The sequence below is a fragment of the Mustela lutreola genome, chromosome 7, assembly GCF_030435805.1.
Source record: "Mustela lutreola isolate mMusLut2 chromosome 7, mMusLut2.pri, whole genome shotgun sequence".
Classification (NCBI taxonomy): Eukaryota; Metazoa; Chordata; class Mammalia; order Carnivora; family Mustelidae; genus Mustela; species Mustela lutreola.
Genome location: NC_081296.1, coordinates 123842173 through 123855425, shown reverse-complemented (window position 1 = coordinate 123855425; position 13253 = coordinate 123842173). Strand labels below are relative to the sequence as shown.

Below are 13253 nucleotides of genomic sequence, written 5' to 3'. Positions count from 1 at the left end.
AGTTTGCTCTCTCCCCCTCTGCATCAGGAAAGTCTCCAGCTTGGGACCTGGTCTTTCGACTCCGCCCGCAGTGCTCCTTCCCAGGGCCTTAGCTGCAGTTATGCAGGGTCAGGGCATGTCCCCAGAGGACCCGAATGGTGTTGGACTTTTGGGATCTGCCCCCACCGCAGGGACCCTGGGCGGGGCAGCCCCCTCTGGCCTCCTGCTCCCTCCCCCAAATGCCAGCGTTGTGACACACCCTCCGGGTGGTAGGTCCTTGAACCCCCAAAGCGCTATGGATGTGGATCTTGGAATGACAGGACCTGCCTCCCAGCCCTTCTCCTCCTCCACTCCCCACAAAGGCCTTTATCCAGAGTCTGGATTTTGAATTTTCCGCCGCAGGAGATGGCAGGGAGCCGGTCTTGCCGAAGGGCCAGCGGTCCCCTGGGCCGCCGTCATCCTGCCCCGCTGTCCGGGCCCAAACCCCAGCTGCCCGGGCGCACTCACCTCTCTCGGGTTCCCGGCGCAGGAAGCCTGGCGGCGGCTGAGCACGAACCGCCGCGGGCGGGCGGCAGCGGAGGGACGTGCGGCGGCGACGGCGGTGCGGGGACCGGGTGAGGACGGCGGGGGCGGCGGGGGCGGCGGGGACTGGCGGGGGGCGTGGTGCGGGCGGCCCTGCGCAGCGCTCGGCTCCGGCTCACCCGCCGCCTCCGGAGAGGGTGAGGGGGCGGGGGCTCCTCCAGGGGCCCCGGGAGGGAGCGGCTTCCAAAACCATTGCTCCAGAACCGCCGCGCTGCCGGTGCCGAGGGGCCCGGGGGTTTCCTGCCCGCTGTTTATTAGGGGTCTCCTGGGAGAGGGGATGGTGGGGGGGCGCAGGTGGCTGGCCTTGCTCGGCCAGATCTCAGACTGACAAGGACTGCCCGGGCCATGTGATCGCTCACAAACTTAACCTCAGTGGGCTGGACTGCAAAGCCAGAACTTGGGAAGGGGAGGACTGGTCTGAGTGCGGCCACGACCCTTTCCCTGTCCCCAGGAAGTGCCAGGCCTGCCAGGAGACCCCGGCTCCTGCCTGACCTTGTGTGGTTCACCGCCCTCCTGGACAGAGGCAGAGGGGATGGGCATTCCTCAGGCTCACTCTCCCCCTCCGCCGCTTGCAGAAGGGCAAGGGTGGGGATGGAGGGGAGGGAGCCGCCAGGGGCAGAGTTTCCAGCCTCCCGCTGTTGGCCCCGAGAGCCCTGTGTAACATGGAGTCCGTGGTCAGCCGTTCACGGGTTCCTCCTCCTTTGGTCACTTCTCAGTTGTTCTGTGTCTGCTTTTTCAGCCCATCCCTAAAGGATTCTGCAAAGCCGTTTGTGAAACAGTGATCATTAAAAGCTGACTTATGTAGACCTCTGATTAAATACTGTGCATTAAAAGCGAAGGTAGGGGCGCCTGGGTGGCTCAGTGGGTTAAGCCACTGCCTTCGGCTCAGGTCATGATCTCAGGGTCCTGGGATCGAGTCCCGCATTGGGCTCTCTGCTCAGCAGGGAGCCTGCTTCCCTCCCTCTCTTTCTCTGCCTGCCTCTCTGCCTACTTGTGATCTCTGTCTGTCAAATAAATAAAATCTTAAAAAAAAAACATAAAACTGGGTCTGGGGTGCATACTAATGGCAGGTGTGCTGTGTTTGTAGCCAATACAATGAGAACAGTGGGGAAACTGAGGAAACTCACTGGTCCTGCCTTCAGAATCATTGCATGACTCAGCAGCCATGCCGTCCTCCACCCCGGGGTGGGGTGGGGTGGGGTGGGGTGGGTGGGTGAAGTTCTGACATGCATCTTTGGCTTGTTTCACTTTCATCTTCCTGGTTGACATAAACGAAAATACGAACCAGCCTTCCTGCAGGAACGACACGCATCCGTGAGTGGCACGCATCCATTGACTATAAATACACGTCTGGCAAAAATCAGTGAGAGCTTTCTAAGAGAAGCAATGAGAGGTGTGGATTTTGCAACAAAATGTATTGCACATTTTATTATTTGTAAGTTTTGTTACATATCTTTATATCAGCAAAACTATTCACACACACACACATATTCTTTCCTCTTCCCCCACTTGGTTGATAAACATTTGGCTGGATATTAAACGCTGGCTGGATGCCTCCCAAGGTTTGTTCTATCCCTCTCTCATTTTCTCACTTTGGTGTCCTACCCAGGGTGAGCCCCTCCTGTCCCAGAGATGATCCCACTTCTCTTTCCAGGCAGACCACACCCCAGAGCAAAGGACATCAATACCAGCTATTAGTTGGCTTCTTCCCAGACACCAGGTCACACAGCTACCAGGCCATTGCAGAGGGTGGGGGCCTGGAGCTCAGGAGACGCATGATCTGGGGTGTCCCGCTCCGCAGCAGGACCCTGGGGTGCCGCTCGGGGTGGGGGGGAAGCTTGCCAGGGTTGGGCTGCCAATGTGAACGAGGTGTCAGAGTTGGAACCCGCTGATGAAGTCATGGATAGGACACGGGGAAGAGGGAAGGGAATATTGGATATTGTCTAGATGTAAGGGGACAGATAGGACAAGATGGGGAACAGAAGAGAAGCTTTGGTGGGGGAGGATGGTGACTTCCATGTTGAGCGTTCTGAGTTGGCGGTATCTTCGGGACATCCAAGCTGGAAACACAGGTCAGGTCTGGAGGTTCCAAGGAGAGGCTGGGGCTGGAGATGTCTGGAGCCTTCTGGGAACAGATTGTAATTAAAATTGTGGATGTGTATGAGCTTGTCTGGGGTGAGAGGAGGGAGTGATAAGAGGGCTGGGTGCACCTCAAAGTGAGCCATGCAGAGGACCCAGGCCACAAAGGGATGGGTGTGGTTAGTGTGGAGGTAGGCAGAGGGGGGATGGTTCAAAAGGTCACCTGGGGTGAATTCCATGAGGACTAAGTCGTCCAAGGCAGGCAGCTTCGGCCAACACCCAAGGCCAGGTGTGTGTGCGACCTGGGATGAGAACAGCTGGCTGAGATAAAGGCGGGGGTACAGATTCCAGACCCATCCTCAGGCCAGGATGTGGCCTAGAATATGTGGGGTGCGGAGACAAGGGCCAAGCCTGCGTCCTGGGCTTCGGGTTTTTGTGACTGCAGGACAGTTTGCCCCTGGATGAGCTAGAGGAGCCAGAGGGGTGGGGGCAGGGGTGGCCAAGCCGAGGAGTTGAGGCCTGCAGGCCCAGCAGGCTGGAATCAGACAGCAGGTGTGACCTCAGGCCTCAAGGTCAGGACTGGTCAACACTTGGCTAGCTAGCCCTGGGGGTGCGTGGAAGGGGAAGCCTCTAGGACCTAGCACTTGAGCTTTTTTTGTTGTTTTTAGTTTTATTTACATTCAATTGATTAACATAGTGTATTAGTTCCAGAGGTGGAGTTCCGGGGTTCGTCAGCTGCACATAACCCCTAGTGCTCATTCTGTCACGTGCCCTCCTTAATGCCCAGTTACCCAGTTACTCAGTTACCCCATCCCCCCACCCCCTTCCCTCCAGCAACCCTGTTTGTTTGCGATGGTTAGGAGTCTCTTACGGTTTGTCTCCCTCTGATTTCGTTGTTTTATTGTTCCCTCCCTTCCTCTCTGCTCCTATTCTGTTTCTTAAATCCCACATGAGTGAAATCATATACTTGTCCTTCTTGGACTTATTTTGCTTAGCATAATACCCTCTAGTTCCATCCATGTCGTTGCAAATGGCAAGTTGTTTGTTTTTAGATTTTATTTGTCAGAGAGAGCAAGCACAAGCAGGGGGTAGGACACACTGAGGGAGAAGCAGGCTCTCTGCCGAACAAGGAGCCTGATAAGGAACTCCATCCCAGAACCCTGAGTCGAAGGCAGATGCTTCACTGAGTCACCGAGACGCCCCAAGATTTCATTTTTTGATGGCTAATGTTCTACTCCTTAGCTTTCTGTGAGTCTGTGGAGAGAGAGTGAATGAATGAGGGGCTGGCAAGTGAGCACTGAAGAGACGTTCCGGAGGGCAGAGATTCACAGGCTAAGTTCAAGGAGGAACAGGCCACGCGTCAAATCCCACCGAGGCCCTACAGGAGGAGGCCGCTGCCCAGTTGGGCCCAAGCTTGCAGGCGGCAGCTCTCCCTAAGTGGTCTCGGGCCACAGAGTGCAGAGCTCCAGAAGGGACAGGCGGAAGGGGAGGGAAGAGGGGACTTTCACAGTCCAGGGACAGAGGAAGGAGACACTGAAGAAGCCGCTAGACAGAACAATTTGAAAGATCTTATGTGTGGGCAGGTCTCTGCCAGTCTCCATCTCTCCATCTGACTTCAGCATCCAAACTGAGGCCCTGGAGATCTAAATTCCAGATCCGACCCTTCCGAGTTGAGTAGCCTCAGGAAAACCCAAAGGACCGGCTGAAGCTGAACTTCTGTCACAAGATGAATCCCACACCAAAATGGGATCCAGCTCTTCCCAGCTGAAAATAAATGCGAGTCTGGGAAAAAGCCGTTGCAGAGTGAGCCCGAAAACCTTGCTCTTTTGTGTTCTGTGACCTGGAGGCAAAGGGAGCTGTGGGTTCCGGCAGCCGGGAAGGTTCTCTGGGGTGAAGACGGGCGCCCGGAGACCCCCTGAGATCCCCCTGGCCACCATGGCCCATCCAATGCCACCAGCCCCCCCAGTGAGAAAAACCAGGACTCGAGTCTCTGCCGTTCCGTTTTATTATCAACCTATCCTCATGTTCCAGAATGAATGGCTATTTAGTACACAACCCAAAGCACTTCTACAACTGGTCTTGTTAACAGTCCCATTTCTTTCTCAGTATATTAAATCAAAAGAAAGAAAATACCTTAAAAATAAAATCACCAGGTTTAGTACATCCCAGAAAGAGCACCTTTACTAAACAGAAAACGTTTGTCAGGAATCTGACCAAATACACAAAGCAGCAGGTAAGATTCCTGAGAGAAGAGACAGACTCCCAATGGAACATAAATAGACCCCCCTCGAAGAATATATATTTCACAGGAGTGTGTACATATATAATATATTAAAAGAAATTTGGTTTCTACCACAAGAAATTATTCAGAAATAATAAATCAGTCTCTCATCTGAGACGGGAAGGAGAGAGGCGGCAGCCACATTACCAAGCAGGCCTACGACCCACTCCTGCACATGCTTCCCCTCCGTACATGACACCCGCTTGCTGGGAGGGGGCCGAGACTGACGCTCCTCTCTGCCGCGGTCCCTAGCCCCAGAAGATCCAGTGTTTCAAGAGAGAGCCAGGGAAGGCAGGTCTCCGCGGGGCCCCCAGAGCCCACCGTACGGAGCCCAGGAGCCCACTGCGGGTTGGTGGGCCAAGCCCGAGGCCACCTGCCCTGGGGTAAGATGGAACTGCTTGGGACCCCAGGAAATGGTGTGGCCGCACTCCTGGGTTTCAGCAGCAATCCTAATTCTGGTGTCTCCCCGAGGTCCTCAAGCTCTTTGTAGTTTGGCCTGTCTGGACTTCTCCTAGGATCAAATGGCTTTTAGGAAGAGGACATGGAGTTTCCAGAACCACTAGGGCTTGGCCATGGGAATGTGTGTTTGCACACACACAAACACAAGTGCCTTAAGAGAGGTCGACAAGTTGTAAATGAGTGTTCTGCCAGGACGCGCTCAAGTAGTGTCTACTCTGGGGTTAGTTGTGTCACTGTATTCTGACTGTCCCCATGCTGAAGTGGATTTGTTCAAAAGACAGAGGTTGCTGGAGGCTACACATACAGAAGAGAGACACACACACACACACACACACACACACACACACACACACACACACGCATATGGGAGTGTAATCCTCTCAGGGCTTGGCACAGTGTTTTCATTAACAGAACAAGAGGGAGAGATGCCCAGGAACCCCGGTCCGCATTCTAAACCCCTTCCCGGCACCACAGGCAGACAGAAGAAAAGGCCATCATAATTAGAAGGTGAGTCAGTCACTGGAAGGTTCAGAAGCCGCTGGCCCAGATGAGTCACACGCAGCCATACTCATACCACACCGTCTGCGGGTCCCCACCAGGCTCGGGGGACGCTGGCGTGCTCTTCAAGCTGCTCCCACGGCTGAAGTCCTCGGAGGCCCGGCTGGGGTGGGGAGCCAGGTCAGGAGACCTCCCCGGGCTCTTGGTGGGGAGCCCCTCACTGTGGCCTTGCCTTGGGACCCCATCACCCTCGGAGAAGCTTAGTGGCCCCCGGACAGGGGCGACAGTGGCCACCTCTGCCGCGTGGGGGGGCGTCTGGGATTTGGTCCTGGTGGTTTGGGCTGCGGCGGTGGGGAAGTGCTGGGTCTGGGAGCTGCTGCTGCCACTGCAGGAACCTCCGGCTCCAGCAGCGATGGCCGGGGCTGTGGCGGACTGCTGCAGGGGGGCCAGCCTCTCCTCCTTTGGGGGAGCCAGTGAGAAACGCCTCACATCCGGGGGCCGGCTGCGGGGGCCTGGGCCCTGACCAGAGCCGCCAGTCTTTCCTACAAGTGGGGTCCGCTCCCGGGCCAGGCTGTGGGAGCTGGAGGGTGTGGGGCTTTGTAGGACATGGCTGCCCGTTTCTCTGCCCCCTGAGCTGTCAGGACCCCCCAGCTTCTGAGGGGTTTCCTGTTTGCAAGCCTCTGGCCCGCTGGCCCTGAGAAGGTCGGCAGAGGCGAGGCTGAAAGCCCGGCTCAGAGATGCACTCCGGCTGGCAGGCGTGTGGGATGTCGGGGGCATGGCGGCCTGCCGGGGTCTGCCCAGAGACAGGCTCTGGGGAGGCTGGACCTGCCTTGGGGGGCCACTGGGCAGGGCCTCAGCCTCAGCAGCTCTGAAGCTTGGTTTCACATACTGCCCGGGCTTCGGGAGCTTCCCCTCAGAGGTGCTGATGGCCATCTTGATGGTGGGGGCCACAAAGTTGGTGGGCATCTTGGCCCCTTCTTTCCTGGTAGGTGGTCCTGGCTGGCCTCCAGTGGCTGGGAGGTCGCTGGCCTTCCTGAAGTAGTCACTCAGCAGGTCATCCCGGCAACTGGGAGCGTCCTACAGGGAGGAAAGGAAGAAATGAGGGGTGGCCACAAGGGCCAGGCCGGTGCTGGGATGGCCCTCCCCCCAGCCTCCACCCCAGGATGTCCGCTGGGCAGTGCAGGTGGCCAGGGCGAAGGTTTTTTGGCTCCTGCTTGGCCTCTTCGAGGTCTAATGTTGCCACACCACCCCTGGTCAGGCTTTGGGGGCTATACATGGCTCACCAGGGCGAGAACCGCGGACATCACTGGGGCAGCCCCCTAACTTCACAAACAAGCACACACATCAGACAGGAGCAGACTTCCTGCGAAGCTCATCCACGCTATGGAAAGGTCGGGACTGAAAGCCCGACCACAGCCAACCGTCCCCATCCGTTCTTGCTGTCCTACCAGGCAGGGCAGGGGTAGCAAGCTGACCTGTAGTGCTGTAGTCAGCCCACCACACTCAGACACACTCAAAGGGCTTTGTCTGGGGCCACTGAGGAAAGGGAGCAAGCACGGCTCTTGAAAAGCCAGAACCTCATTGCCGCTCAGACCACTGCCCCGTGAAGAGGCAGGCACGGCGGGGGTGAGTGGGAGCCACAAACGCAGACTGCCCAGGACCTTGGGGCTGCCTGGGGGGAACCGAGGGCAGGGGATGGCGCAGCCCACCAGCCTGCTCCCCTCAAGGGCTGGGCTTCCCCTGGCTGGTGAACTGGTGTCCTCTCCACCACCCTGCAGGTACACAGAGTCACCAGAGGCCAGGGTCTAGGACACCACTCGGTAACTTCAGCCTCCTGTCAGGACTTCAGAGCCTGGAGGAGCCAAGCAGAGGTTCCTCCTTAGGCTGACGGATTCCCAAAAACCCAGGAAAGGAAGTACATTCTCTTGGCAGGTGGGGGTGGGGAGAGCCAAGCTCAGAAGCCATCCACACCCGCCAACAGCTCCTGGCCCCTAGAAACATCTGGATGCTCAACTTGACCGAGGCACACTCTGCTATCTGAGGCTCGGCAAGGCCACAGATTTTGGTGGAGTGTGTGTTAAGACCTTCTATTGTTAACACTGATGGGAACCCTTTCTCGAGTGCCAGGCTCTGTGCTAAGAACTATGGGTGTAATCACCAAGAAACCAAACCCTCCTTTCATTGTCAAAGCAACCTTGCAAGGTTGTTTAAGTTGGACTAAAACAATCTTTAGCAGGTGAGGAAGCTGAAGCCTCAGCGTTGCCACAGGACCCACATCTAGAGAGCAGACCAGGGATGAACGCCTCCCGCTGCATCGTGACGTCTGACTGCAGCGGCTGATGGCGCCACCTGGGTCCCATATGCACCCTCAGGAGGCCACCCCCTCTGGCCACCCAGGAGCCCATTTTGAGACACCCGCCTCTTGGCATCATCAATATCCAGGGAGTGGAGGCCCGGGTGGGGCAGGCTGTGACTTCCTTGGGCGGGTAGGGGGCGGGGAGAGGGGTCAGGTGCATGGGGTTGGCAGGGGGTCTGCATCCTGGGCAGGCAGAGAGGTAAGTGTGACTCTCCAGGGCCATATGGCAGCTCCCAACATGAGCTGCCACCATGCAAGGTTACTTCGGGCTTGTTTAGGCTGTAAAGAGACAGGTGACAAGATGGAGTGTGAGTGAGGAGCAGTGCTAGGGACAGGTCCGTGCTGAACAGGCTGGGCCCTGTCACTTTGCACAGAACTGTCCCTCTCCCCGAAAATCTGCAAAGGGAAAGCAAACTCACTGTGACAGACACAAAGTCAGAAATGAGTGGAGAAGGAAAGTCTCCCAAGTGCAGGTAGCCCTGCTTTCTGGACTGTTTTCACTTATTCCACCAGATGGGGGCTCCTCGGTGTGAGATGCCTGGATACACGCCGAGAGCCAGAGCCTCATCCAGGAAGCCACGACAGCTGCAGATTCTCTGGGAGCTCCAGCTCAGACCCACGGAGCCCGAAGCTCCGGGGGCAGCCTGTGTCCTGGCAAGGCCACCAGGTGAATATGGGAACCACTGAGCAGACCCTAAACTTCCTGAAAGAAGCAGGGCTTTTGTCTGGTTTCTCCAACTCCCAGCGCATAGATAAGTGGTTGCCAGATGGAAATATCAAGGGAGGGAGCGCACGGACCACGTTTTCCATGTCCTTTCAGGGCTAACCACAAGACTGCACTAGCAAGTGTGCCACTTGTCATTCTCTGGCTTGCTCTGGCTTTCGAAAGCAGGCACTAGGCACACTGCGTCACATACGGTAGGTGTTCAGCAAACAGCTACTGAACGAGGGACGCCTGGGTGGCTCAGTTGGTTAAGCAGCTGCCTTCGGCTCAGGTCATGATCCCAGCGTCCTGGGATCGAGTCCCACATCGGACTCCTTGCTCGGCAGGGAGCCTGCTTCTCCCTCTGCCTCTGCCTGCCATTCTGCCTGCCATTCTGTCTGCCTGTGCTTGCTCTCTTCCCCCATCTCTCTCTGATAAATAAATAAAATCTTAAAAAAAAAAAAAAAGCTACTGAACGAGAGTGTGTTCCCCCACGGCCTGCTGACGGGGCTCACAGAGCTTACCGTGCAGCTAAGGAAAGTTCAGTGGTCGAAGGAGAATGAGACGGAATCCGGGAAGCATTAAAAATCCTTAAAAGAGCTCAACTGCAAGACAGCATGTTCATGTGTCCAGTTACGCAGCTGCTCCCATGACTGAAGTCAGGCAGAGTGCAAAACACGTGCCTGTCACTTCAGAAAAGATGAACTGAGGCTCTGAAGAGGGGACAGAAGATGGGGACCCTCATGCACAGGATATCCGGGGGTCAGAGCCATAGAACACAAGCCAGGAGACTCCAGCTGTGTGGCTCAATGTGTTTGCCACAAGTTCTTACATGGCCCATGAGCTAAGAAGAGCTTTTATGTTTTTAAATGATGGAAAATTTTTTTTAAAAAAGGACAGCCATGGGGCGCCTGGGTGGCTCAGTCCTTCAGTATCTGCCCTTGGCTCAGGTCATGACTACAGGGTCCTGGGATCGAACCCTGAGTTGGGCTCCCTGCTTGGCAGGAAACCCTCTCCCACTCCCCCTGCTGGAGTTTCCTCTCTCACTGTCTCCCTCTCTCTGTCAAAAAAAAAAACAAAACAAAAAAAAAACCTTCCCCACCCCCCGCCAAAAAAACCCCCCAAAACCCCCGACCCCCACCCCACACAAAACACCCAGCCTTACATGACCCATGAAAAGGACACAAAATCCAAATGTCAACGTCTGTGAGTAAAGTTTTGTGGGCCCACAGCCATGCCGGTTCGCTGAGAGATGGGCTCCGTCTGTGTTCTCACGGCAACAGCAGAGCTGAGCGGTTGTAGAGATTGTTCGCCTGGGAATGCCCAAGACATTTACTCTCCAGACCCTTTCCAGAAACAGCCTGCTGACCTCTGATGGTGAAGGCTTAGGGCGAGTGGGTAATTCAGAGCTTCACCACAAAATTTACTGTGAGATCCTCCCCCTGCCAAGTCGGGGGCTGGCCTTATCTTGAAAGAAGCTCCTGGTTTGGGGGGGGCACACCCCATCCCTGCCCTCCATGCTGACAAAGAACTCCTGCCGCCTCACTCCACAGATGGGGCCAACAGCCCCTGGGGTCCGGGGCTGGGAGCCAGTGCGTGTGGCCTGCCGGCTGCTGGGTATCCTTCTCCACCCGCGCCAGCTCTGCACCCAGGCCACGGCACCCCTGCCCCGGCCCCTTCTATGCCTCTGCCCCGGGTCCCGACTCGGGAGAGGGCAGGGGAAGAGAGGCAAGCCGTGTCCCAGCCCTGGGCCACTCACAGGGGTCGGGGAGCTCCGGTTGCTCTCCTCCAGAAACTCCTCCAGCGTGACCATCTCACTGCTCGGCGAGGGAGAGCAGGGCCGTCCCCCCGCGTGGGGCTGTGTAGTGCCTCTCTTCTGGACGCCGTCCTGGGGGAGAGGCCCGTTCCAGGGCAGGGGGTACTCATGGCGGCCGAGGGCGGTGCGTCCTGGAGTGCTGGCATCCCGTGGCAAAGCAGCCGTGTCCCTGCTGGGGATCAGGTCTTCGCTGCTGAAGCTCTCAGACCTCCCGTGGAGCTGGTCGGAGGAACCTGGGTGGTAGTGGGGCGGTAGAGAGGCACACACCTGAGTCTCCCTCCCAAAACAGAGAGAATCCTGGCGGAGAAGCCAGACTCACTTCTCCCAGGCTGGGGTTTCCAGAGTAAGAACATTTAGGAGGGGGGCGCCTGGGTGGCTGGATGGGTTAAGATGGGTTAAGTGTCTGACTCTTGATCTCAACCTCAGCTCAGGTCGTGGTCTCAGGGCTGTGAGTTCAAGGCTCATATTAAGCCCACTTAAAAAAAAAATTTTTTTTTTTGAGAGTTTCAGAATTTCAGTCTGGCATTTGTTATTTTTATTTAAATTCAATTAACATATAGTATGTTATTCGTTTCAGAGATAGAGGTCTGTGATTCATAGTTGTATGTAACACCCAGTGTTCATTCCATCACGTGCCCTCCTTAATGCCCATCACCCAGTTACCCCATCCCCCCAACCCCTCCCCTCCAGCAACCCTCAGTTTGTTTCCTATGGTTAACAGTCTCCTATGGTTTGTCTCCCTCTCTGAGTTTATCTTGTTTTATTTTTCCCTCCCTTCCCCTATGTTCTTGTTTTTTTTCTTAAATTCCACATATTGAGTAAAATCATATAATTATCTTTCTCTGATTGACTTATTTTACTTAGCATAATACCCTCTAGTTCTAGCCACGTCATTGTTAATGGCAAAACTATTTGTTTTGATGACTGAGTAATATTCCCTTGTCTATCTCCACCACATCATCTGTTGATGGACATCTGGGCTCTTCCCATAGTGTGGTTATTGTAGACATCGCTGCTATGAACGTTAGGGTGCAGGTGCCCCTTCGGATCATGACCTTTATATGTTTGAGGTAAATCCCTAGTAATGCAACTCCTGGGTCATAGGGTAGCTCTATTTTTAACTTTCTGAGGAACCCCTATACTATTTTCCAGGGTGGCTGCACCAGCTTGCCTTCCCACCAACAGCATAGGAGGTTTCGCATGTCTCGGTCTGGCATTTAAAAATAAAGTTACTTGAGATAAAAGTGGAGAGCTCCTGGTGAAGTTTAAGTGACTATCTAACATTCATCACTATGAGGCCCCACGCTCGTCATGTGTCATCCGTTCACTGAAGGGTTATTTAGGCCTGTTACATGCTAGTGTCTTCCACGGGTCAGGTGCATGCTAAGAGAAAAAAAATCTTTGAAAAGCTTCTAGTCTTGGACAACATACACGTCCTTTTCAAATGCACAGAAGTGTTCGTTAAGACAGACAATACTGTGCACTATAGCGGTTAAAACATGGAAAGAATCAAAATGCTGCAGCGGTGCTCTCTGGCCACCTCAGACTCCTGGTCCTAATGGCAGCCCCACTCTACAGATGAAGTAGCTTGGATTCAGAGCAGAGGTGCTGGGCCCGGGCGCCCTGGGGCTGGGCGGGGGTAAAGGGATTCACTCAGACACCCAGGTCTGGGCCTCAACCCGCATGATGTGGACCATACGTGCAAACGCGTGAGGCAGCAGAGAAGCCTGTGTGTTTGCTTGAAGTATAAAAATAGATGAGCCCAGAACCAAAGACCCAAATACAATGAGAAGTGCACGGAAGCCAAGGCTGACCTACCTTTCAGGTTAAGAGGCGAGCTCTCGCTGGATGTGTTCCGACTGCTCTCCAAGCTGTCTGGCCGGGACACTGGAAGGAAGGGACACTCAGCCTGAATGGCCAGGGGCAGGTGGGCCCACGCCGAACCATCTAATCCGAGAAAAGCTGCGTAACAAAGCCGCTGTAACACTAAAGTTAAGGCAATGTCCTCGGGAAGGATGGACTCTGGGGTTCTCTGTGTTCTCCCTTCAGGGGATCCAGCTTCACCAACGTGGGTATGAGGCATAGATCGCCTGGATCCCACAGGCGATCCAGAAACGACCACTAGCTTTGTTTTTATTAGCTCTAGCGCTAGGGACTCTGGCACCGCAAACGGCACTCTGGTACTGCAAGACTCTGGTACTGCAAGACTCTGGCACTGCAAGACTGGAGAGAAGGGATGCTCGGGGTGAGCCAAGAGCTGAGGTGGAAGGACTCACTCCCAAGACTGCACAGAGCTTTCTGGAACCGGTGAGACCTGGGGAGAGTGGGAGCCAGGCATCCGTGGGCCGCACACATGCACATGTGCACAAGGGGGTGTGTGTCTGCACATGGGCACCTTCACTCCGGTGAGCTGCAGGGGCCGGTGCGGGGAACTGGGGTGGGGGAGAGCTGGCTTTCCCTGGTCGTTCGTGGTCCCTCAGCTCCTTGCTTCCCCATCTCA

General features: G+C 55.5%; 2 protein-coding genes across 7 annotated transcripts in view; both read right to left on the bottom strand.

Moving 5' to 3' along the window:
• The window catches only part of GPR68 (G protein-coupled receptor 68), a 29365-nt gene extending 28265 nt beyond the window's left edge, over window positions 1-1100 (bottom strand). The window contains exon 1 of the mRNA XM_059182499.1: window positions 487-1100. The gene's annotated coding sequence lies outside the window, so the exon portion shown is untranslated. The remainder of the gene's footprint in view (window positions 1-486) is intronic.
• A 3527-nt stretch (window positions 1101-4627) lies between these two features.
• Window positions 4628-13253, bottom strand: part of CCDC88C (coiled-coil domain containing 88C) — a 124826-nt gene continuing 116200 nt past the window's right edge. For 5 of the 6 annotated variants that reach the window (XM_059182486.1, XM_059182488.1, XM_059182490.1 and 2 more), the window contains 3 exons: window positions 12572-12715; window positions 10697-10986; window positions 4628-6955 (listed from right to left, as the gene is read on the bottom strand). In XM_059182486.1, the coding sequence (XP_059038469.1) occupies window positions 5933-6955; window positions 10697-10986; window positions 12572-12715 (1457 nt within the window). In that variant the 3' untranslated portion in view covers window positions 4628-5932. The remainder of the gene's footprint in view (window positions 6956-10696; window positions 10987-12571; window positions 12716-13253) is intronic. The other variant, XM_059182487.1, reaches the window with a different exon arrangement.